Source organism: Ranitomeya imitator, chromosome 1 (genome assembly GCF_032444005.1).
Source record: "Ranitomeya imitator isolate aRanImi1 chromosome 1, aRanImi1.pri, whole genome shotgun sequence".
NCBI classification, from domain to species: domain Eukaryota; kingdom Metazoa; phylum Chordata; class Amphibia; order Anura; family Dendrobatidae; genus Ranitomeya; species Ranitomeya imitator.
The window spans coordinates 967,830,868-967,858,658 of NC_091282.1; the positions used below are offsets into that span (position 1 = coordinate 967,830,868).

The window sequence follows — 27,791 nt, forward strand, 5'->3', positions numbered from 1 at the left end:
CTTAAAGGAAAAGGAGACTGAAACTGTAGGAAGAGTCTGATCTTGGTTACTTATCTGTCAGTTGGCAAAGAGTTATGTGATTGACAACTCAGGGGGTACGGGTGGTGAAGAAGGGAGCTGGATTGTATTCAGTTAAAGTTAAAGGGATGGTGTAATGGTTGCTGGGAAAGGGGGAAGAAGGGTATGCGGCATATTTTAAGTGTATGCAGGTTTCTTGCGTGTGTAAATAATTCTACGTTAAAATGTTTTGAGATACGTTATTTTTCAAAATGTCTGAAATCCTGTTATGTACAGTGGTGGGAGGAGGGTTGGGAAGGTAATGCCAAGCGGAGTGTTCGCTATGGGCGATGATGCCCCACTCTTGAAAAGAGGTGGAATGGTTAGATGTGAGGGGGGAAGTGTGGGAGGGGGAGTTGGGAGGGGGGGGGAGGGTAGTTAGACAGCTTGGGCTCAAAATTGACGATACTTATAGTGAAGATGAGCCAAGTGATGGGGACCCGTTTTAAGATTTTGTGCTGGAATGTGAGAGGCCTAGGGGAGAAATCTAGACGTGCCGCGTGTTTGCAATATGCAAGAGACCAACGGGCCTCAATGATATGCTTGCTGGAGACGCATTTGGTAAGGGAAAAGGTGGATGTTCTGAATAGACGTTGGATCCAGAAGGGATATCATTCTACCTTCTCCACGTATGCAAGAGGAGTCTCAATCTTGGTTCCAGCGGGAGTTCAGTATGAGGAGGTGAAGGTATGTGTGGATGTGGATGGGCAGTACGTACTAATACGGTGTATATTGTATGGAGTGATGCTGTGTGTTGCAGCGATGTATATTCCGCCTCCCTACTCTAGCAGGAAAATTAGAGAAGTAATGGAGCGAGTGGAAAGATGGGGGCCGGCACCGTTAATAATTATCGGGGATCTAAACAATATCTGTGATGAATATTGGGATAAAAATAAAAACACTCAGAATAGGTCGGAGGGACACATAACAACATTTGGCACCTATATACAGGAGATAGGTTTGATTGATCTTTGGAGGGTTAGACATGTTGGGGAGAGAGGGTACTCATGTTATTCACCGGCGCATGCCACGCTCTCTAGGATTGATATGGCTCTGGGTAACAGGATTTTGGACACATTGGTTGGGGAGGTGAGATATCTGCCAAGGGCCTTGTCGGACCATAGTCCAATTGAAGTAGAGGTTAGATTGGAGGGGGCTCACTCGCTAAGTGTGAGAGAATGGAAGATTCATCCTAATTGGTTACAGAGTATTGAGTTGGAAAGTATAGGACGGGAGGTAGCGGAATTCTTTCTCTTAAATGATGGAAGTACTGATGCTCTTACGATCTGGGATGCAATGAAGGCGTATCTGAGGGGACTACTGTTTAGGGACATTAGTAGGTGTAAGCGGAGGACGAGAGAGGCAGAAAAAGTGGCAGTTGAGGAGTTGAAGGAAGCAGAAGACGGGATGGCTACGCTGGGAACCCCTGAGGCAGAGAGAAGGATGAAAAACGCACAAGATCATTTGGAAAAAATTCTGTTAGGTAAAGCCGAGAGGAAGTGGGATTTCCAAAGGGTATTGTTCTATCAGGAGGGAGAAACAGTGGGACATATGCTGTCGGTAGTGGCTGCTGCTCAGAGAGGTTCTTCATATATACATTCTTTGGACTCTGCTAGTGGAGGTAAAATAACGGAAACGCCTGAAATCTTGAGAGCCTTCGCGGACTTCTATGCAGATTTGTATTCCTCTCGGGTTGGTGAATCGGTCGAGGACACACTGACTTTCTTGGAAGGTCTGGATCTGCCGAGACTGAGTGAGACAGATAGGGAGAGCCTTGAGGCCCCTATCACTGAGGAGGAATTGAGTTGGGCATTGATGTCTATGGCTAATGGGAAGGCGCCTGGGGTCGATGGGCTACCCGCTGAGATCTATAAAGGGTTGGCAGAAGTGTTGATTCCTAGATTAAAAATGGTATTGGAGGAAGCTAGGTCCTGTGGGCGCTTGCCAGCCTCTATGAGAGAGGCCATAATAGTGGTCATTCCAAAGGAGGATAAGGACTTGGGGAAACCGGAGTCGTACCGCCCAATTTCTTTACTAACTATTGATGTCAAGCTTCTGGCCAAGGTGTTGGCTCTCCGCCTCTCTAGTGTTATTGCGAGTCTGGTGCATTTGGACCAATCTGGCTTTATGCCGGATAGATCAACGGCGATCAATTTGCGGAGGTTATATGTAAATTTGCAGGTAGAGTCTGACAACTGTGGTCGAAGAGTGATTGTATCGCTGGATGCACATAAGGCGTTTGACAGTGTCGAATGGGGATACCTCTGGCAGGTGCTGGAATGTATGGGGTTTGGTCCGCAGTTTGTGGCCTGGATACAGCTGTTGTATTCATTACCGTCCGCTAGAATTAGAGTAAACGGGGAGCTATCTCGACCTATAGGGCTGGCTAGGGGGACTAGGCAGGGATGCCCGCTTTCACCCCTCCTGTTCGCGTTGGCTGTAGAACCTCTTGCTGCTAAGATTCGGCAGGCGGATGGGGTCCCTGGGTTTAGGTATGGGAAAGTAGAGGAAAAAATAGCGTTATACGCGGATGATGTTTTGCTGTTCCTGGCGGATCCAGACGATTCACTAAGAGGGGCCGTTGAAATCGTTGAGAGATTTGGTACTGTGTCGGGACTAACAATTAATTGGGATAAGACGGTTCTTTTTAGAGTGGATGACGTAGGAGAGAATGTGAGTGAGGATGTTGGGGATGAGAGGCTGAAGGTGGTTTCCCAATTTAAATACCTCGGAATATGGATTTCGGTGCCAATTGCGGAGTTCCTGCAAAGAAATTTGACTCCTGTTATGGGGGTACTCAAGGCAAAGGTAGATGCCTGGAATATTAAAATGGTCCTGATGCCTAAAATTCTTTATGTTCTACATAACGCACCAATTTGGATCCCGCGGGGGAAGTTCAGGCAGATTAACGCCCTTTTTAGAAGTTTGATATGGGGAAGACAATATCCACGTATTAGCCTGGAGACGCTTCAGCGACCCAAGGAAGATGGTGGTTTGGCTTTGCCCAACCCGGAAATATACTTCCTTGCGGCCCAGAGCCAGCATTTGAAGGGCTGGGCGCGAGGGGCGTCATCCAGTGCAGTACAAAAGCTAATGGAAGAGGTGACGGACCGACGACCGATGGCTAGGTGTTTGGAAGATGGCTCTTTGAGCGCTCTGGGGAAAGTATACCCAACCCTGTTCCTGATTCGTAAATTGTGGAATAGACTAAGGCAGATTCGTGGGGTTAAAGGGCTGACTAAATTCACACCAATATGGTCTAACCACAATTTAAAGGAATTTGAGGCCTTGGGAGGAATATTGGAATGGCAGAATAAGGGAATTTGCTTTGTTCACCAGATAATCCAGCGACAGGAGCTGAAGTCCTTCTCCCAATTGCAGGAAGAATTTGGTTTGCGATCCACAGGGGAATATCAGTATGCGCAGATGAGACATGCCTTTAGAGCTCAGAATAAGAAGGCTGATATCAGGGTTCAAGATGATATAGTGTTGGAGTATGTGTGTGGTGACGGAACTACAAGGAGAGTTATTTCCACTCTGTATAAGGACCTTATGCACACGTTCCTGCTAGATTTCCCTATAAAGGCGAGAGCTAAGTGGGAGAGAGAAGTGGGACCGATGGAAAATGAAACCTGGGAATCGGTGATGGAGTGGGTTCCGCGACTATCCTTGAGTGAACCATATAGGCTCTCGCAGCTATATATTCTGCATAGGGTATATAAATCTCCGGAAGTGCTACACAAAGTGGGATTGCGTACCAATTCTGAGTGTCCGAGATGTGCGAGTGAGAATGCAGGAATATATCATATGATGTGGACGTGTCCGAGACTAGCTGCCTATTGGGTGGTGGTTTTGAGCCGAGTTGAAGCAGCGTATAAGTGCAGAGTTCTTAGAGACCCGATAGTATGCGTGCTGGGATATGTGGAAGAAATTGGAGTTGACAATACTTGGAAGATTGCAATCGCTAGGCTACTCTACATGGCCAGGAAAGTAATAGCACGAAATTGGATAAATGCGGAACCACCTGTGAGAAGGGAATTTCTCCAATATGTTCAACATGGTCTAAAATTTGAAAAGGGGGTGTACAAAAAAAGGGGGAAAATAGAAATGTTTAATAAAATATGGTCTCCTTGGCTTGAGTTGGATTGAGGAGTATAGTCGTCGAGTTTCCTAAGACCTGGATGAGGATAAATTACACGAGGCAGAGAAGGCCTCAGTGGGGTGAAGATTGAGACTGAGCTGTCGTAGGGGGGAGGGGGGTAGTTGGGGTAATGTTGGGGTTTATTAAATAAGAAAATGTGTATGTGATATAATGCAATGTAAATGGCATTCTGATGTTCTTCTTTATATTGTTAATAAAAATCTATTTAAATTAAAAAAAAAAAGTCAATGGGTCCGTGTAAAACACGTACCGCACACGGATGCTGTCCATGTGCAGTCCGTGTGCCGTGCAGGAGACAGCGCTACTGTAAGCGCTGTCCCCCCTGCGTGTGGTGCTGAAGCCAGTATTCATCCCTTCTTCCCAGCAGTGTTCGCTGGAAAGAAGGAATGAATGATCTTTTTTTTTTTCTTTCCCCTTAAAAATAAAGTTTGTGCGTCCCCTCCTGCCTCCCATCCCCTGTGCGCCCCCCCCCCCCGCTTGCCAGGAGATACTCACCAACACCCAGCTCCAGCGATGTCTCCTCTCAGCGGCTGCAGCCTGTGCTGTGTGAGCGGTCACGTGGTCCCGCTCATTAAAGTGAGGAATATGCGCATATTCCTCACTGTAATAGAGCGGGACCATGTGACCGCTCACACAGGGCCTGCTGCCGGCGCTGAGAGGAGACATCGCTGGAGCTGGGTGTTGGTGAGTATTTCCTGGCAACCGGGGGGGGGGGGGCGGGAGGCGCAGAGGGGATGGGAGGCGGGAGGGGATGCACAAACATTATTTTTAAGGGGAAAGAAAAAAAAAAGATTATTCATTCATTCTTTCCAGCGAACGCTGCTGGGAAGAAGGAATGAATACCGGCTTCCACACCGCACGCAGGGGACAGCGCTTAACTGTAGCGCTGTCTCCTGCACGGTCCGTGTGGTCCTCAGTCGGCATACGGCTGCCGCACGTGTGCCACACTGATGTGCTCCGTAAGCACACGGACACGGATAATTCCGGTGCAGATTTTTCCGGTTCCCGGAATTATCTGGACGTGTGGGACAGGCCTTACCAATTTTACCAAACATGGAGCGGTATAAAAGCCTCCGCCCCCCCCCCCCAAAAAAAAAAGAAATTAATGAATTGCTGGTTTTTGTTCATTCTGCCTCACAAAAATCGGAATAAAAAGCGATCAAAAAATGTCATGTGCCCGAAAATAGTAAATAAAAACGTCAACTCGTCCCGCAAAAAACAAGACCTCACATGACTCTGTGGACCAAAATATGGAAAAATTCTAGCTCTCAAAATGTGGTGATGCAAAACCTATTTTTTGCACACAAAAAAAAGCGTATTTTAGTGTGTGACAGCTGCCAAACATAATAACCTGCTATAAATAGTAAATCAAACCCCCCTTTATCACCCCCTTAGTTAAGAAAAAATAAAATAAAAAAATGTATTTATTTCCATTTTCCTATTAAGGTTAGTGTTGGGGCTAAAGTTAGGATTACGGTTACGGTTGGGATTAGGCTTAGGAGTGTGTTAGGGTTAGGTTTGTGGTTAGGGTTGGGATTAGGGGTGTGTTGGGGTTAGCGTTGGCGTTAGAATTGGATGGTTTCCACTGTTTAGGCACATCAGGGGGTCTCCAAACGCGACATGGCGTCTGATCTCAATTCCAGCCAATTCTGCATTGAAAAAGTCAAACGGTGCTCCTTCCGAGCTCTGCCATGCACCCAAACAGTGGTTTATCCCCACATATGCCACATATGGAGTATCAGCGTACTTAGGACAAATTGCACAACAACTTTTGGGGTCCAATTTCTCCTGTTACCCTTGGGAAAATAAAAAATTAGGGACCAAAAGAGCATGTTTGTGGAAAAAATGATTTTTTTTTATTTTTACGCCCGGGTGCTATAAACGTTAGTGAAACACCTGGGGGTTCAAAGTTCTCACCACACATCTGGATAAGTTCCTTGGGGGGTGGAGTTTCCAAAATGGTGTCACTTGTGGGAGGTTTCCACTGTTTAGGCACATCAGGGGCTCTCCAAACGCGCCTGCAGACCATTCCATCAAAGTCTGCATTCCAAAACGTCACTACTTCCCTTCTGAGCCCCGACGTGTGCCCATACCGTAGTTTTCTCCCACATATGGGGTATCAGCATACTCATGACAAATTGAACAACAACTTTTGGGGTCCAATTTCTCCTGTTACCCTTGGGAAAATAAAAAAATGGGGACTAAAACATCATGTTTGTGGTAAAAATATGATTTTTTTATTTTCACGCCTGGGATTTATAAACTTTAGTGAAACACCTGGGGATTCAAAGTTCTCACCACACATCTAGATAAGTTCCTTGTGGGGTCTAGTTTCCAAAATGGGGTCACTTGTAGGGGGTTTCCACTGTTTAGGCACATCAATGGCTCTCCAAACGTGACATGGCATCTGACCTCAATTCCAGCCAGTTTTGCGTTGAAAAAGTCAAACGGCGCTCCTTCCTTTCCGAGCTCTGCCACATATGGGGTACCAGCTTACTCAGGACAAACTGAACATTAACTTTTGGGGTCCAATTTCTCCTGTTACCCTTGGGAAAATAATACAAAAAATTGGATCTGAAGTAATTTTTTTGTAAAAAAAAAAAATGCAAATTGTTCATTATTTTTTTTTTTTTTAACATTCAAAATATTCATGTGAAGCACCAGAAGGGTTAATAAACTTCTTGAATGTGGTTTTGCACAGTTTCTAGAATGGTGTCTCTTTTGAGTATTTTCTATCATATAGACCCATCAAAGTGACTTCAAATGTGATGTGGTCCCTAAAAAAAAATGGTGTTGAAAAATGAGAAATCGCTGGTCAACTTTTAACCGTTATAACTCCATAAGAAAAAAAAATTTGGTTCCAAAATTGTGCTGATGTAAAGTAGACGTGTGGGAAATGTTACTTATTAAGTATTTTATGTGACATATCTCTGTGATTTAAGGGCATGAAAATTCAAAGTTGGAAAATTGTTAAATTTTTGCCAAATTTCCGTTTTTTTGACAAATAAACGCAAGTCATATCAAAGAAATGTTACCACTGTCATAAAGTACAATATGTCACGAGAAAACAATGTCAGAATCACCGGGATCCGTTGAAGCGTTCCAGTTATAACCTCATAAAGGGACAGTGGTCAGAATTGTAAAAATTGGGCCAGTAATTAACGTTCAAACCACCCTTGGGGTAAAGGGGTTAAAAATTTGTCTAGCAAAAAATGTCGTACAGCTATGTCGATAGAAACATCATGGGTTTTGGATGAAGGGTAGGAAGAAATGAAAAGTATTAAGGGAAAGGGTTAAGCTATGTACTGGGCTGCTGTCTTTCCATACAGTGCTTACATCCAGACTGCTGCAGTGCTAATTTCAGCTCATCTTTGAGAGTGATGGGTGTTGGATCTTAAACAATCTCATAATGATGACATATTTCAAGTATAGGTCATCAGTTGCAAAGTCACAACCAACCCCTTTAAAAGGGATGATCTCTAATCGGGTAAACACTGTTGCAAATGGAATAAGGAGAACTTCAGCTGTACCTTTTATCTCCAAGGTCCCTATAGCAGTGCCATGGTCTGCCTCCATGGTACTATATGGACGCCTTTGCATTGTCCTCCCCTATTAGGCTTATAATAACTTAAAGGGGTTTTATGGTCTCACATCTAATGCATTCAATTTATTCCTATTATTCTTTCCACAACTAAACTGATATCTCATACTACTACAATATAACAGAATAAAAGAAAGCGCAACATAACATGCTTGCGTGAGGAAGGAGCAGGAACTGCTCCGAAACGCATAGCAAGTAAAGTTTATAACCTACTTTTCTCGGTCTGGACTGGATGTTCGTGGGAAGCGTTGTAAGATCACCTCAACAAAAACCTCCCTCTTCAACATACTACTACAGTAAGGAACATGTTTTCTAAGCTACTCATCCATGTGAGTGGGAATAAATACAGTATAAGAAAGGCCGTACTGGGCCTCCGGCCCTTGGGGGAGGCCGCCATGACAGGGTGACGTGGGACAATAGGGAGCTCGTAGGAAGTTGGGGGGTATAGGGTTAACAGAAGCTAAGAGGAGGGACGGAGTTTTTTGAATTTGAAAAAGGAAGGAGGGGTCGGAGACAGGGCAGGGGGGGGGGCCTATATAAAAGGTGGTGGCCACGTGGAGGGGGCTACCATTTGGGTACTCACCAGCCACAGAAGAGAAGCTCCTTGTACCCAAGCGATGGATGTCGAGGCCTTGCTTCAGCAGCTCCGGGTGGAAGCAGCCGCCCAAGGGACGGATTGGCTGCAGGCTTCGGTGAACAGCCAGCTTCAGGGGTCGGTAGCCGGAGCCTCCATCGCTCCTCCAACAGGACCCCGGCCGCGGAGGTCTCGGCCTCCGGCGCGCTTTAGTCCTGAGGCTACCCCCCGGGTCCGGCGCCGCATACGGAGCCCCTCCAGGGACCCTCCAGCCAGGGCCGGTGGTCGCGGTCCCCCTGCTCCCCGCCCGCAGGCTGGGAGGAATCCATCCAACAGGCGGGACCTACAACATGGTTTCCCCCCCCCCCCGCGGCACAGAGGCGACGGGATCCAGGACCAGGAGCGGCGGGCGTCAGCAGCTCTGCAGGCCCCGCTCGGCGTGGAGGAGCGCGAGGTGCCAGGGGGCGGGCCCCTGTGCGACGACGTCCCAGCGGCCAGCAGCCGGCCGGCCTGTCTTCCAGCACGCCGGACGGAGCGGCGTACCGAGGATTGATGGGGCGGCTCTGCCGAGCAGCGGGCAGCGTTCAGCTGCCTCGGTCAGCAGCGCTGCAGCGGCGCCACTCTCCCAGGACTTCATCCAAGATGGCGCCGCTGCAGGAAGTGCGGCACCACGTGGGAGAAGTCTCCGGCAAGATGGCGCCGGATCAGGGAGCCCGGCGCCTGCGCACCAGCACCAGGGACTACAGCAAGATGGCGGCGCCCTGTGGAGACCTCCCCAAGATGGCGGCGCCCTGCAGATCACGGCGGCAGCTCCGAGGGGCCCTGCAATTCTTGCCGGTTCGCCTGCTTCTGGCGGTGGGCAGCCAGTGAGGCAGGTTGACCCGGGAGCTGCGGAGCCACCAGCAGACGGAGCCAGCATGGGACCAGCACGCCTTCATCAGGACCCAGGACCTTCGGCTACTGGGTTCACAGCGCCCAGGCAGCCAGGTGAGAGCCAGCAATTTACTAATTTTAACCCCTCCGTAGCTCCCAGTGAGAGTAGGGAACGGGAGTTATTTATGGGGGGGGCTAGCGGGGGGATGGGCCTTATATTACATGGCCTTAGAGATTTAGCCAGAATATGGTACGGGGGCCCTCAAGGGGGGGGAGTCACCTGCAGCGGCGTGGTTAGGAATCGCGGAAGGGCCAGTGGGGACTGGGGGGTTAACAAGCCCTGAGGTAGTGTCGCAGTGTGGGGGCCAGGGTACAGCGGTCGCAGCTACATCAGGGGGGGGCGGCAGTGAAGCAGTAAGGGGGACGGGTCAGCAGACGCGGGAGGCCAAAACGAAGGGGCTAGCAAAGATAAGGAAAATGAAGATACGGTGCGTCTGGATGATTCCGCTAGGAGCGAAGTATACGTTTGTTTTGAGGGACCGCTGGGGTCACATTTGCGGGAGGAGGTGAAGGAAAAGATATGGAAGGGGGATTACGTAGATATTTTTTCATTACTACCGTTGGAAAGATTTAATCTGGATAGGTTAAGAAGAGACGATTCCAAGAAAGATGATGAGGAAAGGAGGCGGTACTGCCTAATCCCTCGTTCTTTTTCAAACTGGTTGCAGGCGTTTGCTATATTTGCAAGCGTGATAGGCGAAAAGGCACCCGAAAATTGTTCGGGACTTTTTTGCTATATGGACGCGATTGGGGAGGCTTACAGGGTATATGGCGGTTTGGGATGGTTAAGGTACGACGAGCAGTTCAGGCAGCGCAAAGCGGTACGACCAGGTATACGTTGGGATCATAAGGATATAGCACTGTGGATGAGAGTTATGGCACCGGTTAGAGCGAATCAGGGAACCCAGCCATTTCAGGGGGGCGCCGGGGGTTCAGGGCAGTCAGGACACTCGGTCGCAATGCAGAAGGGTCTGTGTTTCTCCTTTAATGAGGGGACATGTAGATTTGGGAGCAAGTGCAAGTACAAGCACGAATGCTCAAGTTGTGGGGGCACACACGGGGCGGCTAGATGTTTCAGAGGGGGAAAAACAAGAGGGGGAGACGGTGCTGAAAAAAGGGGAGACACCGGTGCAGCTGGACGCGATGGAAGCTTATCTAAATAGATACCCAGATGTGGCAGCAGCGTCACTTTTGAGGGAAGGTTTTGGTTACGGTTTTAAAATTCCGTTTATTGAGCAGGATGTTTGTTTGTCAAGAAAGAATCTAAAGTCGGCACTGCAGTTTCCTAGCGTTGTTTCTGAAAAATTGAAAAAAAGAGGTTGATCTGGGTAGGATGGCCGGACCTTTTCCAACGGCTCCAATCAGTAATTTGAGGGTGTCACCGCTAGGAGTAGTTCCGAAGAAGGAGCCTAACAAATTTAGGCTTATTCACCATTTATCCTTCCCAAAAGGGCTGTCAGTAAACGACGGTATTGATCCTCAACTGTGTGCAGTTTCTTACATGTCTTTCGATGCAGCGATTAATCTGGTACGGTTGTGTGGTAGGGGTGCTGTGATGGCAAAAACGGATATCGAGGCGGCGTTTCGTCTGTTACCAGTGCATCCGGAGAGCATGCACCTGTTGGGCTGTTTTTGGGACGGTGGTTTTTTCATTGATCGTTGTCTTCCCATGGGCTGTTCGCTATCATGCGCCTATTTTGAAACGTTTAGTATATTCTTGGAATGGGTTGTTAAGGATATATCCGGTTTGAATTCGTGTTTGCATTATCTTGACGATTTCTTGTTTGTAGGCCCGCCACAGTCCGCGGCTTGCTCGATTCTACTGCACACAATGGAGAGGGTAGCAAAAGGTTTCGGAGTTCCATTAGCGGCTGATAAAACGGTTGGGCCGGTGACGACACTAAGTTTTCTAGGCATTGAAATTGATACCGTTGCAATGGAATGTAGATTGCCTGATGACAAATTAGTTGCTTTTCGGGAAGAAGTGAGAAAAGCAAGTACCCGGCGCAAGATAACGCTGCACGATTTGCAATCTTTATTGGGCAAGCTGAACTTTGCTTGCAGAATTATGCCAATGGGCCGCGCATTTTGTCGCCGTTTGTCTTTGGCGACGGTGGGGGTAAAGTCTCCCCTGCATTTCATCAGATTGACTAAGGAGTTGAAACAGGATTTGAAGGTGTGGGCTTTTTTCTTAGAGGAATACAATGGCAAATCCATTTGGATTCAAACAGTGGAAAACGCAGTAGATCTAGGTTTTAGCATTAACGTGATTGAAAAGCGTGGTTTCAATTTGTGGTATCGCGGTCAGGTGTTGGTGGCGGAGTGGCCACTCGATTGGCGCGAACGAGGTTTATTACAAAACCGGGTCCTATTACAGTTATTTCCTCGAGTAGTGGCGTTGTCAGTGTGGGGCGAGTCAGTGATGAATAAAAAGATCTGTTTTTCTTGCGAAAATGTGACTGTCGTGGAAGCCATCAATTCGCTGTCTGCAGCGTCTCAAGAAGTAGTTAGGGTACTGCAGCACTTGATTTTCTTGGGGCTAAAGCTCAACTTGTGGATTGTAGCGGATTGCAAGGCAATTGAGCCTACTAATGCTGATGATGTTCTTTTCCATTCACAGTGGCATCAGTCTCAAGGGCCGAGGCCTTACTTGGATTCATTGTGCCGGGAATGTCCAGCGGAGCTGTGGAACCTGCCTTTAGGGCTGTGAAGGAGCTACTTGCTAGATCACTGTCAGAAAGGTCTTGGCTGCATTACGAGCAGGCCTGGAGTACATGGGAAAGTTGGAAGGTGTCTTACGGGTCCGTTATGGACGACGAGAGCAAGCTGTTGTTGCTAGTAGGGCATGTGTGGGAATCCGGTTGGTCGGTGTCCAAAGTGAGTAAGTTTCTAGCTGGTTTAGCATTTGGTTTCAGGGCTAGAGGTTTAAACGATGAGACGAAATCATTTATGGTAATGCAAGTGGTAAAAGGTTTGAAAAAAGGGCAGAAGTCGTTCGATGGTAGACGACCGGTCTCCTTTGAGGTGCTGTTGACAATCGGAAGGCAATTACGAGCGGTTTGTTTTTCGGATTGGGAAGTAATTTTATTCCAAGCGGCTTTTGCGTTGGCGTTTTTTGGGGCATTTCGCTTGGGGGAGTTGGTTAGCCCTTCAAGATTTAAGGGAGGGGGTTTACGGAGAGAAGACGTGGATGTTACGTCTGACAAGGTAGTGGCGTTTATTAGGTCGTCAAAAACGGATGTAACTGGCAAAGGGTGCAAATTAGTGTTATTTCAAGTTCCAAATTGTCCATTGTGCCCGGTAATCTGCGTGGATAGGTTGATGAGTAGAGGGGGTGTATTATCCGATCCACTGTTGGTTCATGCAGATGGTTCGTTCTTGTCGCGCTACTAATTTGTTTCAGTTTTTCGGAAGTGATTGGAGACAGGGGGGATTTCGCCAGCGAAGTATAGCGGCCATTCATTCCGGATAGGGGCTGCAACGGAAGCAGCCAGGAGAGGGTTGGGGGATGAAGTGGTTAAAAGAATTGGGCGGTGGGAATCGGAAAGGTTCCGGTCTTATGTTCGCCCGGATCTGGTTTAATTTTACATGGTCACGTATTCGGTGGGTTTTCTCGAAATGATCGGTGTCAATGTTTATTCTCTTACAGAACACGATAGAAGGCTGGTGTGGATAATGGGACACTCGTTCGTGTTCTGGGCGGCGGAGAGGGCAGCGGTTCGCCCGGATGGCCGCCAATTGGGGTTTTCGCGGGACGTCGCAACGCTGAGATGGATCGGGAAAAGGGGGATGACGTGGAGTCAATTTTTACCGGACTTCCATCTTTTCGTGCGTTGGGACCAGGTCCCACAAATTTTAGTTATTCACCTGGGGGGTAATGACCTCGGGAAAAGGCCATGCAGGGAACTTATAAAAGATATTAAGTTCGACGTATTGAGGTTATGGGCGATGTTTCCAAAGGTCTTGGTAGTGTGGTCGGACATCGTACCGCGGAAGGTTTGGCGGGGTGCTAGGTCACCAGAAGGGGTGAACAGGGCAAGGATTAAGGTAAACAAAGCTGTTTCGAGGTTCATGTCAAGGAACGGAGCGGTGGTGGTGCGTCATATAAATTTGGAGTCCGGTACGGGAGGTTATTGAAGGTTGGATGGGGTGCACTTGAATGCAGTTGGTACCGACATGTGGTGTCTGGCGATCCAGGAGGGCATCGAAACAGCTTTGAAGGTGTGGAGGGACATAAATGGCTAAGGGGTTAGTACATTTATGTTTGTGGCTGGGGTGGTGGTCCTTGAAGTTGGTGGAAGTGGAAAATGGCGGATTGCCGGGGGGGGGGGATCTCAATAGGTCCTGGACTCCCCGGGGTAATTTGAAATGGTAAAAGGGGTATGGATAATCCCGTGGAGGGGATTATTGGGGGACCCACAAACTGGTGTGCGGTTTTGGCCTGGCGGGTGGAGTTTGCCTCCGAGCTGGTGCTTAGCGGCTGGGGGTAAGGCGGTTATAAGGCCAAAATAGGTGGGACGGTTGGCTGAAAAACGTTAATACTGGTTTCGGGCTTCGAGGACCATCCACTTCCGGGGTTTACTGTTATTATATTGTTGTATGTTAAATTTTAATAAACGGCTGCTGTGGCCAATTAATCCAATTTAATTGTCGTGTGTTTAATAGGGGGTAATCCTCTGTCGCAGGAAAGGGGGAGGTGGCCGTTACTCCAGGGTGTCATAAGGTAAGGTAAATGGTTTTATACGAGAGCTCACAGGAGTCACGGATACCCGTTGTCATGTATGCTCACATCCATACTGACCCAGTGCAGAAGAGCTCTGTATCCCTACATCCCCTATAGGATAGACGAAGGGAAGCATGACTTCTCAGCTATCTAGAGCAGCAATTGTGGAGCATTCTATCAAGTATCAGAACAACCCAGCCATTTATAGGGTTTTATCATTACATCATTTCTATGATCATAGTCTGATTCACACATGATGACAGAAGCATATTGCATGTGGTGGAGACAACAAAGAGGAAACCTAAAGAGTCCCGAGATCTCCCAAGCATAAATGTAGACAAAACTTGTATGTGAACATGAGAAACATTATCATTCACTGTACCTGATTACACGTGTTGATGTCTACTCCTCCTTTTAGATATTCCAGTACCTTGTCCAAATTGCCTGATCGAGCAGCTTTGAGAAAGCTCGTATTGCTGTCCGACTGTTGAAACAAAAAAGTAAATTGGTCACATATTAGGAGAATTTTCTACCAACAATCCCAGCGACAGTATGTATCTACAACACAACAACTACAACTACAGTTCTGTGAACTCCTTCACTCCTGCATGTGAATTCATGTGGTGTTGGATTCATTGCATGATAGATGCACACGACACCAAAAGGATCCTATCGACTTTAAAGGGTTCTCCCTGGTTTCCATTATGGAGTCTTAATTTTACCAGAAAAAGAGTGCAGCACCACAACAGAAACTATATAACCCCGTTATAGTCAACATTGTCCTCCCAATGCCACTTGCATCTGTTATCTGCATGAATTCCTAGAAAGGAACAGAACAATAACCCTAACAGAGCAACTGTCCTTAATAACCCTCGCCATAATCATACAAGCCTGGAAGAGATACCTCAACTATTCTACAACGCTTCCCAAACAAGTCAATAAAGAAAAGCGTCCATGTTTACCTATATTAATAATAGTGATGAGCGAAAGCGCTCGTTACTCGAGTTTTCAGAGCATGCTCGGGTATTCTCCGAGTATCATGGGCGTGCTCGTAGATTATGTTTGTGTCCCCACAGCTGCATGATTTACGACTGCTAGACAGCCTGAATACATGTAGAAATTGCCTGTTCAGAATCCCCACATGTATTCAAGCTGTCTAGCAGCCACAAATCATGCAGCTGCGGGGACTCAGACATAATCTACAAGCACGCTGAAATACTCGGAAACAACCCAAGCATGCTGGAAGAATCCGAGTAACGAGCATACTTGCTCATCAGTAATTAATAATAATAATCATAAATAATATATGCAGGGTTACCAACCAGCCGAAAATATCAGAACATTTTTTGCCTGAAAATACAGATGCCAGCCTGAAGAAGCTTGTACAGATAGTTATAATTGACTGTAATTATAATTTTACAGTTCACAGTGAATTCTACAAATGTGTTTACATCACAGACCACGGGCTTACATACTTGCTGCTGTACAATGGTCCATGGGAAGGGTGGGACCACTTAGAAAGCTGATCTGAGCAGCATTGACCGCTACATGTTGGGTGCCTTTTCACTGGCTTCAGGGTACAATACACAGGAGCAGCTTTCATTACAACAGCAGGAGCTTCCTCTGACTGTTAGCCCAGCAGTGTATGTGTGCAATGTGCCAAATATGCAAGGTGTGGAGGAGGGGAAAGTGCATATGCATTTGTAACGTGTATGTATATTTGTATTGTGTGCAGATGTAAGCAATGTGTATATGCATATGTAACATGCAAGTATGTGTGTATTTTTAATGTGTGCAGATGTATATAGTGTGTATAAGTAACATGTATGTGTGTAATGTGTATAGGCTTGTGTGGATTTATGTGTAATATATGCATATTGTGTATATTTGCATAAGGTGTGTACAGTTGTACATGAAATGTGCTTAATATGTGTATGTGTGTGACTATGTGGGAGGAAAATGACAGAAGGAAGGGTCATGACACTCGATCTACGCAGGGAAACCTTTACTGGCATTGTCTGCACTTGCTATAGACATACTTCATATATTAATCATTTGAATTTTTTTTTTTTTTTATAATATATGAGATAATGTATTAGCATCTGAGATTTTTTCATCAATTGTCCAGGCAAAAATAAACCTGATTGGTAAATCTGAAAAAGCATCAATAATCTAGTTCATAAACGGCATATGGCCAGATACAATGACTGACTTTGGTATAGTATACTATTAAATTATACTATTATAACCCCTCTGTGACCTTAGACGTACTATCCCGTCGAGGTGCCCTGGGCTTATCTGACCCTGGACGGGATAGTACGTCATAGCCGATCGGCCGCGCTCACGGGGGGAGCGCGGCCGATCGCGGCCGGGTGTCAGCTGCTTATCGCAGCTGACATCCGGCACTATGTGCCAGGAGCGGTCACGGACCGCCCCCGGCACATTAACCCCTGGCACACCGCGATCAAAGATGATCGCGATGTGCCGGCGGTGCAGGGAAGCACCGCGCAGGGAGGGGGCTCCCTGCGGGCTTCCCTGAGCCCCCCGCAGCAACGCGATGTGATCGCGTTGCTGCGAGGGTCTCCTCACCTCCCTCCCTGCTCGAGCCCCGGATCCAAGATGGCCGCGGATCCGGGTCCTGCAGGGAGGGAGGTGGCTTCACAGAGCCTGCTTAGAGCAGGCACTGTGAAGGCTGCAGCGCTGCATGTCAGATCAGTGATCTGACAGAGTGCTGTGCAAACTGTCAGATCACTGATCTGTGATGTCCCCCCCTGGGACAAAGTAAAAAAGTAAAAAAAAAAATTTCCAAATGTGTAAAAAAAATAAAAAAAAAAATTCCAAAATAATGAAAAAAAAAAAAATATATTATTCCCATAAATACATTTCTTCATCTAAATAAAAAAAAAAACAATAAAAGTACACATATTTAGTATCGCCGCGTCCGTAACGACCCGACCTATAAAACTGTCCCACTAGTTAACCCCTTCAGTAAACACAGTAAGAAAAAAAAAAAAAAACGAGGCAAAAAACAACGCTTTATTATCATACCACCGAACAAAAAGTGGAATAACACGCGATCAAAAGGACAGATATAAATAACCATGGTACCGCTGAAAGCGTCATATTGTCCCGCAAAAAAAGAGCCGCCATACAGCATCATCAGCAAAAAAATAAAAAAGTTATAGTCCTGAGAATAAAGCGATGCAAAAATAATTATTTTTTCTGTAAAATAGTTTTTATCGTATAAAAGCACCAAACCATAAAAAAAATGATATAAATGAGGTATCGCTGTAATCGTACTGACCCGAAGAATAAAACTGATTTATCAATTTTACCAAACGCGGAACGGTATAAACGCCTCCCCCAATAGAAATTCATGAATAGCTGGCTTTTGGTCATTCTTCCTCACAAAAATCGGAATAAAAAGCGATAAAAAAATGTCACGTGCCCAAAAATGTTTTCAATAAAAACGTCAACTCGTCCCGCAAAAAACAAGACCTCACATGACTCTGTGGACCAAAATATGGAAAAATTATAGCTCTCAAAATGTGGTATTGCAAAAAATATTTTTTGCAATAAAAAGGGTCTTTCAGTGTGTGACGGCTGCCAATCATAAAAATCCGCTAAAAAACTCGCTATAAAAGTAAATCAAACGCCCCTTCATCACCCCCTTAGTTAGGGAAAAATAAAAAAAAATTTATTTATTTCCATTTTCCCATTAGGGCTAGGGTTAGGGCTAGGGTTAGGGCTAGGGCTAGGGTTAGGGTTAGGGCTAGGGCTAGGGTTAGGGCTAGGGTTAGGGTTAGGGCTAGGGTTAGGGCTAGGGCTAGGGCTAGGGTTAGGGTTAGGGTTGGGGCTACAGTTAGGGTTGGGGCTAAAGTTAGGGTTAGGGTTTAGATTACATTTACAGTTGGGAATAGGGTTGGGATTAGGGTTAGGGGTGTGTCAGGGTTAGAGGTGTGGTTAGGGTTACCGTTGGAATTAGGGTTAGGGGTGTGTTTAGATTAGGGTTTCAGTTATAATTGGGGGGTTTCCACTGTTTCGGCACATCAGGGGCTCTCCAAACACGACATGGCGTCCGATCTCAATTCCAGCCAATTCTGCGTTGAAAAAGTAAAACAGTGCTCCTTCCCTTCCGAGCTCTCCTGTGTGCCCAAACAGGGGTTTACCCCAACATATGGGGTATCAGCGTACTCAGGACAAATTGGACAACAACTTTTGTGGACCAATTTCTCCTGTTACCCTTGGGAAAATACAAAACTGGGGGCTAAAAAATAATTTTTGTGGGAAAACAAAAAGATTTTTTATTTTCACGGCTCTGCGTTATAAACTGTAGTGAAACACTTGGGGGTTCAAAGTTCTCACAACACATCTAGATAAGTTCATTGAGGGGTCTAGTTTCCAATATGGGGTCACTTGTGGGGGGTTTCTACTGTTTAGGTACATTAGGGGCTCTGCAAACGCAATGTGACGCCTGCAGACCAATCCATCTAAGTCTGCATTCCAAATGATGCTCTTTCCCTTCCGAGCCCTCCCATGCGCCCAAACGGTGGTTCCCCCCCACATATCGGGTATCAGCGTACTCAGGACAAATTGGACAACAACATTTAGGGTCCAATTTCTCCTGCTAACCTTGGAAAAATACAAAACTGGGGGCTAAAATATAATTTTTGTGGAAAAAAAAATATTTTTTATTTGCATGGCTCTGCGTTATAAACTGTAGTGAAATACTTGGGGGTTCAAAGCTCTCACAACACATCAAGATGAGTTCCTTAGGGGGTCTACTTTCCAAAATGGTGTCACTTGTGGGGGGTTTCTACTGTTTAGGTACATTAGGGGCTCTGCAAACGCAATGTGACACCTGCAGACCATTCCATCTAAGTCTGCATTCCAAATGGCGCTCCTTCCCTTCCGAACCCTCCCATGCGCCCAAACGGTGGTTCCCCCCCACATATGGGGTATCAGCGTACTCAGGACAAATTGGACAACAACTTTTGGGGTCCAATTTCTCCTGTTACCCTAGGGAAAATACAAAACTGGGGGCTAAAAAATAATTTTTGTGGGAAAAAAATTTTGTTTTATTTTTATGGCTCTGCATTATAAACTTCTGTGAAGCCCTTGGTGGGTCAAAGTGCTCACCACACATCCAGATAAGTTCCTTAGGGGGTCTACTTTCCAAAATGGTGTCACTTGTGGGGGGTTTCAATGTTTAGGCACATCAGTGGCTCTCCAAACGCAACATGGCGTCCCATCTCAATTCCTGTCAATTTTGCATTGAAAAGTCAAACGGCGCTCCTTCCCTTCCGAGCTCTCCCATGCGCCCAAACAGTGGTTTACTGCCACATATGGGGTATCAGCGTACTCGGGACAAATTGGACAACAACTTTTGAGGTCCAATTTCTTCTCTTACCCTTGGAAAAATAAAAAATTGGGGGCAAAAATATAATTTTTGTGAAAAAATATGATTTTTTATTTTTACGGTTCTGCATTATAAACTTCTGTGAAGCACTTGGTGGGTCAAAGTGCTCACCACACCTCTAGATAAGTTCCTTAGGGGGTCTACTTTCCAAAATGGTGTCACTTGTGGGGGGTTTCAATGTTTAGGCACATCAGTGGCTCTCCAAACGCAGCATGGCGTCCCATCTCAATTTCTGTCAATTTTGCATTGAAAAGTCAAACTGCGCTCCTTCCCTTCCGAGCTCTCCCATGCGCCCAAACAGTGGTTTACTGCCACATATGGGGTATCAGCGTACTCAGGACAAATTGGACAACAACTTTTGAGGTCCAATTTCTTCTCTTACCCTTGGAAAAATAAAAAATTGGGGGCAAAAATATAATTTTTGTGAAAAAATATGATTTTTTATTTTTACGGTTCTGCATTATAAACTTCTGTGAAGCACTTGGTGGGTCAAAGTGCTCACCACACATCCAGATAAGTTCCTTAGGGGGTCTACTTTCCAAAATGGTGTCACTTGTGGGGGGTTTCAATGTTTAGGCACATCAGTGGCTCTCCAAACGCAACATGGCGTCCCATCTCAATTCCTGTCAATTTTGCATTGAAAAGTCAAATAGCGCTCCTTCCCTTCCGAGCTCTCCCATGCGCCCAAACAGTGGTTTACTGCCACATATGGGGTATCAGCGTACTCAGGACAAATTGGACAACAACCTTTTGGGTCCAATTTCTCCTGTTACCCTTGGTAAAATAAAACAAATTGGAGCTGAAGTAAATTTTTTGTGTAAAAAAGTTAAATGTTCATTTTTATTTAAACATTCCAAAAATTCCTATTAAACACCTGAAGGGTTAATAAACTTCTTGAATGTGGTTTTGAGCACCTTGAGGGGTGCAGTTTTTAGAATGGTGTCACACTTGGGCATTTTCTATCATATAGACCCCTCAAAATGACTTCAAATGAGACGTGGTCCCTAAAAAAAAATGGTGTTGTAAGAATGAGAAATTGCTGGTCAACTTTTAACCCTTATAACTCCCTAACAAAAAAAAAAATTGGTTCCAAAATTATGCTGATGTAAAGGAGACATGTGGGAAATGTTACTTATTAAGTATTTTGTGTGACATATCTCTGTGATTTAATTGCATAAAAATTCAAAGTTTGAAAATTGCGAAATTTTCAAAATTTTCGCCAAATTTCCGTTTTTTTCACAAATAAACGCAGGTACTATCAAAGAAATTTTACCACTATCATGAAGTACAATATGTCACGAGAAAACAATGTCAGAATCACCAGGATCCGTTGAAGCGTTTCGGAGTTATAACCTCATAAAGGGACAGTGGTCAGAATTGTAAAAATTGGCCTGGTCATTAACGTGCAAACCACCCTTGGGGGTAAAGGGGATAATATTATAGTATTCAATATATTCATTAGACATACTGTAACAGTCGCTGTATTCTCATTGAGCCCCAGAATGATCCCTACTTCAAGAACACTAGGCTACAAATGGACCAAGAATATACTGGGCCCCCAGACTTAAAGGGCATGGAACTGTTAACCACTATAGCCATGAGAACAATATACTGGTATTTTCTGTGATCAGGGCTCAGGGGCAGAGATGGCACACCTAGCCCAGCTTGCAAAAAGCAATCCCAAACTAATGGAGAGAAGGGGCAATTAATATGCAAATAATGGAAACTAGAATGAGGAAGATCGATTTAGTCATTACATCAGAAATTGTAATATAGCGCATAGACAATATAACAAAGATATGCTATTTTATCTCTTAATACAGGGGTGGAGAACCTTTATTTCTGGCAAGAGCCATTTGGATATCGACACCATCCTTCGGGGGCCGTACAAATCACGCGCTACCTCCGCCCACAAAGTGCATCCTGACGCTGGCAGGACACTAACTTTCACTGCATGCGCCTCAGCATTCAGTAGTAAACATTGTGTGTGCAAGCTCACAGCAAGAAGAAATTATTGGACAAGCGGCTGTCAAAATTCACCTGTCGGCCCAAGCACTGCGGTCCCTGGGAATCTACCCAGAGGCCGAATAACAGGTAATCGAGGGCCATAAAAGGACCGCAAACCTGAGGTTCCCCACCTCTGCCTCAATAGATGGATTTTCCTTATCTAGAATTACTGCCATAGAACACACTAACTGACCATATAAAAAATTATCATCTAGGTGAATACGACTTAGACCACACTGCATTTCTCTCCACTACTGGTTTTCAGCTAAAACTTAAAAACTGTGCAGAATTAGCGCTGGAGCCTCTTTGTTCTTAGACCCTCACCGATAAGAAAGTGTTGGCATAGTCTAGATACAAGCCATCATTTTTTTCAAATGCAAATGTTATAGTAAAATATTTTATACCTTGATTATTATTTAAACAATGAAATCTACCTATATATCTAAAATAGTTTTGTATTTAATATTAGCTTTATAGGGGTTATTCATAAAAGCAATAACACAGGGATTTGTATTTGATATACAGGTGTCTGTGTTAAATTTTTCATTTTTGAAAGTCTGGTTAATTGGACAGAGCTTGTCAAGGACTTCTGTGGAATTCATAATAAATTTCTGCAGGAGTCATGTTTTATGACTCGTTATTTCCAATTAAAATACCTTCTTTCACAAATTAAAATAGCTCCTCTCTTAGGTAATGTAAAGCCATTCCTATTTTTCTGATCTCTGTGGTTGTATAAAAAAAACAGGCACTGGTTGTGTGCTCTTGTCCCACATTGATCGACTTCCTGATTTGATCAAAACTGGCAAACGTGTGAAACCTTTTGAGTTTCCATACAGGCTTCCACATCAGAAATAACTTGCTAAACAGGAGAAAGGTCCTTTTTAATATGTTAAACTGACCACTTCATAGAAAAGTATCTGAACAACTGAATAAAATGTAGCTTTACTTTTTTCCCCTGTATACTGTTGACCCAATGGTAAGAAAGCAGCATCATACAGGGGGAAAAAAACCCAAACACCTCTCAGAAAAGGTCAGAACAGCCTTTTCCATGTAATCTAGTAAGACTGATGTATCTCAACATGATCACACTGAGATCTGCTCACTCCTGGCCCTTACTGTCATTACAGGTGGCAGAAGAGGAGGGAGTGCTGCGCTGTAATGTCATTTCATATAACACTATGCATCTATCGCAGGCATTGGGAAAAAATGCCATGGTATCTGAAACAGATGCATTGTGGTGTACGTGACATGCTGCTCGCACGCTGGCGCTCTTATGATATTGAAGTTATATTCTCCCTGCAGCAGTCCGCTTCCAGTGACCACTCACTATACGCGTAGTACCCTTTTATCAATCCCCTAGCCAAATGACTTACAGCCATCTCCGATGGACAGCCTGTATCAAAGTGTAGGAGAGAGGGATAGCAGTGCATTAACTGTGTAGTGACTGTACTTCTCCACTGTACCGCCCACTGGACGCAAGCGGCTGCTAGAAGAATACAACTTCATTTTCTCCCTGTAGCCACTGCTAAAGTTGTGCAGCCAGACATGATTAAATCACTATTTTCCTACAAATTATCACTATATCTGCATGTAAATAGCATGTTTGGAGGTGACAAGTTCCCTTTAACCCCTTCACGACATGCGCCGTACTAGTACTGCGCATGCCGTGAATCCCCCTTTGATGTGGGCTCCGGCGGTGAGCCCACATCAAAGTCGCGACATGTCAGCTGTTTTGTACAGCTGACATGTGCGCGCAATAGCGGCGGGTGAAATCGCTATTCACCCGCCGCTATTAACCTGTTAAATGCCGCTGTCAAACACAGACAGCGGCATTTAACTACCGCATCCGGCCGGGCGGCCGGATATGACGTCATCGCCGACCCCCGTCACATGATCGGGGGTCGGCGATGCATCAGGAAGGTAACCATAGAGGTCCTTGAGACCTCTATGGTTACTGATGCAGGTCTGCTGTGAGCGCCCCCCTGTGGTCGGCGCTCACAGCACACCTGCATTTCAGCTACATAGCAGCGATCTGATGATCGCTGCTATGTAGCAGAGCCGATCAGGCTATGCCAGCTTCTAGCCTCCCATGGAGGCTATTGAAGCATGGCACAAGTAAAAAAAAAATGTTTTTAAAAATATGAAAAAAATATAAAAAATATAAAAGTTTAAATCACCCCCCTTTCGCCCCATCCTAAATAAAACAATTAAAAAAAAACAAACCTACACGTATTTGGTATCGCCGTGTTCAGAATCGCCCGATCTATCAATTAAAAAAAAGCATTAACCTGATCGCTAAACGGCGTAGCGAGAAAAAAATCCGAAACGCCAGAATTACGTTTTTTTGGTCGCCACGACATTGCATTAAAATGCAATAACGGGCGATCAAAAGAACATATCTGCGCAAAAATGGTATCATTAAAAACATCAGCTCGGCGCGCAAATAATAAGCCCTCACCCGACCCCAGATCACGAAAAATGGAGACGCTACGGGTATCGGACAATGGCACTTTTTTTTTTTTTTTTTTTTTTAGCAAAGTTTGGAATTTTTTTTCACCACTTAGATAAAAAATAACCTAGTCATGTTAGGTGTCTATGAACTCGTAATGACGTAGAGAATCATAATGGTAGGTTAGTTTTAGCATTTAGTGAACCTAGCAAAAAAGCCAAACAAAAAACAAGTGTGGGATTGCACTTTTTTTGCAATTTCACCGCACTTGGAATTTTTTTCCCGTTTTCTAGTAAAAGACATGGTAAAACCAATGGTGTCGTTCAAAAGTACAACTTGTCCCGCAAAAAATAAGCCCTCACATGACCATATTGACGGAAAAATAAAAAAGTTATGGCTCAGGGAAGGAGGGAAGTGAAAAACGAAAATGCAAAAATGAAAAAGGGCCGCGACTTGAAGGGGTTAAAGTTTCAACAGTATACAACCTCAGTACGTATAACTAGCTTTTTACTGTTTTAATGAACAGATCTCTGATCTACTGGTAAAAAAAGAAAGTGACAGCATTTAACATAGCAGGCTTTTAAGTTGTAATAAAATATAGAAATAAAATATTAATTATTTTTCTAATGGCTTTTATGGGTGACCTGCTTTCCATGGGGAATGGCAAGAAGTGATGGGGAAAATGAATAATACAGCACATACATGATAACAGAACTCTCCGAATGCTAATATCATCATTGTAATGAGGATCTTATTGTAATGAGTTTGGGTCTATCTATGCCTATACAGTACATGTGAGCACCAGGCTGGTTTGAGTGAAGCTATAGGCAAATGTTAGCTCTTTGGCCCATTAGCCAGAGGTCACGGGAAGCAGCACGTCCTGTGAACAGCAAACCAGTAATCCGCATTGATGTGTCACCAGTCGCCCTGGTGCTTAGCCAATCGTATAAGCAGATAACTGCAGCGAGGACAAATGCGGCATCACACCCACAGCGGCTCTGCGCACACAACAGCTTAACCAGTGCATGGCTGGAAGACACGCTACAGGCTGAATCCATCACTCAGACTATTCATCTGTGCACCTTGACCAGAAGTCCTGATGACAAATCTCAGAATTCGTGTAATCCAGTGTTATACTAGTACATAAATAGCAGAGAGGTTCCCAAACAGTGATGTGCTATGTACACCCTCAATGCAAACAGTGATGTGCTATGTGCACCCTCAATGCAAACAGTGATGTGCTATGTGCACCCTCAATGCAAACAGTGATGTGCTATGTGCACCCTCAATGCAAACAGTGATGTGCTATGTGCACCCTCTAATGCAAACAGTGATGTGCTATGTGCACCCTCAATGCAAACAGTGATGTGCTATGTGCACCCTCAATGCAAACAGTGATGTGATATGTGCACCCTCTAATGCAAACAGTGATGTGCTATGTGCACCCTCAATGCAAACAGTGATGTGATATGTGCACCCTCAATGCAAACAGTGATGTGCTATGTGCACCCTCAATGCAAACAGTGATGTGATATGTGCACCCTCAATGCAAACAGTGATGTGCTATGTGCACCCTCAATGCAAACAGTGATGTGCTATGTGCACCCTCAATGCAAACAGTGATGTGATATGTGCACCCTCAATGCAAACAATGATGTGCTATGTGCACCCTCAATGCAAGCAGTGATGTGCTATGTGCACCCTCAATGCAAACAGTGATGTGCTATGTGCACCCTCAATGCAAACAGTGATGTGCTATGTGCACCCTCTAATGCAAACAGTGATGTGCTATGTGCACCCTCAATGCAAACAGTGATGTGCTATGTGCACCCTCAATGCAAACAGTGATGTGATATGTGCACCCTCTAATGCAAACAGTGATGTGATATGTGCACCCTCTAATGCAAACAGTGATGTGATATGTGCACCCTCTAATGCAAACAGTGATGTAATATGTGCACCCTCAATGCAAACAGTGATGTGCTATGTGCACCCCCTGAGTTCAATAGATGGCTGTGCTTTGAACGCAACGAATATGTGCTGCATCCAAATCGCTGCCAGTTCTGGATCACCTGCATATACCCTAAGCCTTAGATTTCGTTCACACGTTCAGTAGTCGGTCAGTATTTTACATCAGTGTGTGCAAGCCAAAATCAGGAATGGAACAGACAGAGGAAAGTATAATACAAACATGTCACCACTCCTGGTTTTGGATTATAAACATGATGTGAAATACTGATCAAATCCTGCTGTGTGAACATAGCCACTGACTAAGTAATCTACTATATAATTGTCTAAGGGTCACTTCCAAAGGAAGATGAACAGCGCTCCAGCCGGGTGTCGTGGTATCAAAAAGGAAACTTTATTGGTCCATGTAAAAGCAACGTTTCGACCAGTATCCTGGTCTTTTTCAAGCATGTAGCACAGTACAAAGTGTCGGCTTAAATGGTGTGGATACCACACAGGGCACCAATCACCAACCAGCCACTAATTACATATACAAATACAAAAAGTAACATCAAACAAACTATATATAATACATTAAAATAGATACATACAATATCGGCAGCGTTAGAAACAAAGAAAATCAAATCTCAAGAGCATATAACATAATATTGCTGCAATGTTTATATTCCGTCCAGCCAATTAGGTTCCGGCATATCCGTAGTCACGGCTACAAATTTCCAATGAAACAGTCCTTGCAGCGATCCTCCTGTCCAGTCCGGATCAATTCTGCGGTGGGCGCCAAAATTCAACCAGCCTATCAAACCCCATCATGCTTCCAAGCCAGTCCCAGGTACCCAATCAGGCAAACACTTATATCATATACCATGACTACATCATAACCCTGCGACTCACTACGGCAAGCCACCTGGCCGCAGAGGACTCAGAAGCACCCTGATAGGTGTAGCTGTGCGTCATGACAACAGCCCGCCCACCTCACGTGATCACACAACCGGGTCCGCCCCACAGTGACGCAACCATCCATCCCCCATGCACAGGGGAAGCCGCGGATGCGCGCAGACTCCGTACCGCCGGAAACCGCCGCATCGTAAACCACGATACAGGCAGATCCAGCGGCACAGTGAGATGCCACGCCCCCCGCCAACCCACATGCAAAGAGGACGCCGGCGCGTCACAGATAGGACGTCCCAGATGCGACGTCACAGAGTCGGCTAGCCAGATGCCAATACACAGGCGCCTATAACTATTGGATCTGTGCAGCCACAGCCACAACGGGTTGCCAAGGGAACCTAAATAAACATAAATAGATATAGTTAGCCATCTATAAGGTGTAACTCAAGATAAAACATGGAAAAATCCATTTTGATCAGATAGATCAATAGAGTGACACTACCTAGGGACGGAAAAGGACATTGTATAATCAATCGCTAAAAACAATAAAAAACGACAAAAACACTATAAAAACAATATACCGATGAATAATGCCATAACCAAGAGGAGAGAGAACAATAAACCAGGGGAGAGAAAATATTACCTAGGAATACAGACCTGTAAATTAAAATCTAAATTAAGGCCTCCAGGTTGTAAAGTCCCTAATGAGTAAATCCATCTCATTTCTTTCTTCCTAAGCAACAATAATCTATCCCCACCTCTCCTCAAAACCGGAACACTGTCTATTACCCTAAAGCGTAATTGGTTGACAGAATGTTTATTGTCCAGAAAATGTTTGGGGATCGGCAAATCTGTAAGTCCTGTACGTATCGTGCTTTTGTGCTTACGAATTCGCGCCCGCACCTCCATCGTGGTCTCCCCCACATAAGCTAACCCGCACGGGCACGTAATCATGTAAACAACAAAGCTCGAAGAACAAGTGTAACGTTCCTTCAGATAAATCTTCTTCC

The 27,791-nt window shown here is 45.2% G+C and overlaps 1 protein-coding gene across 47 annotated transcripts in view; it reads right to left on the reverse strand.

Annotated features, from left to right (window-relative positions):
- ANK2 (ankyrin 2) overlaps nucleotides 1-27,791 on the reverse strand; it is a 732,820-nt gene that overhangs the window by 312,264 nt on the left and 392,765 nt on the right. For all 47 annotated transcript variants that reach the window (XM_069743800.1, XM_069743822.1, XM_069743806.1 and 44 more), the window contains one exon: nucleotides 14,433-14,534. In XM_069743800.1, the coding sequence (XP_069599901.1) occupies nucleotides 14,433-14,534 (102 nt within the window). The remainder of the gene's footprint in view (nucleotides 1-14,432; nucleotides 14,535-27,791) is intronic.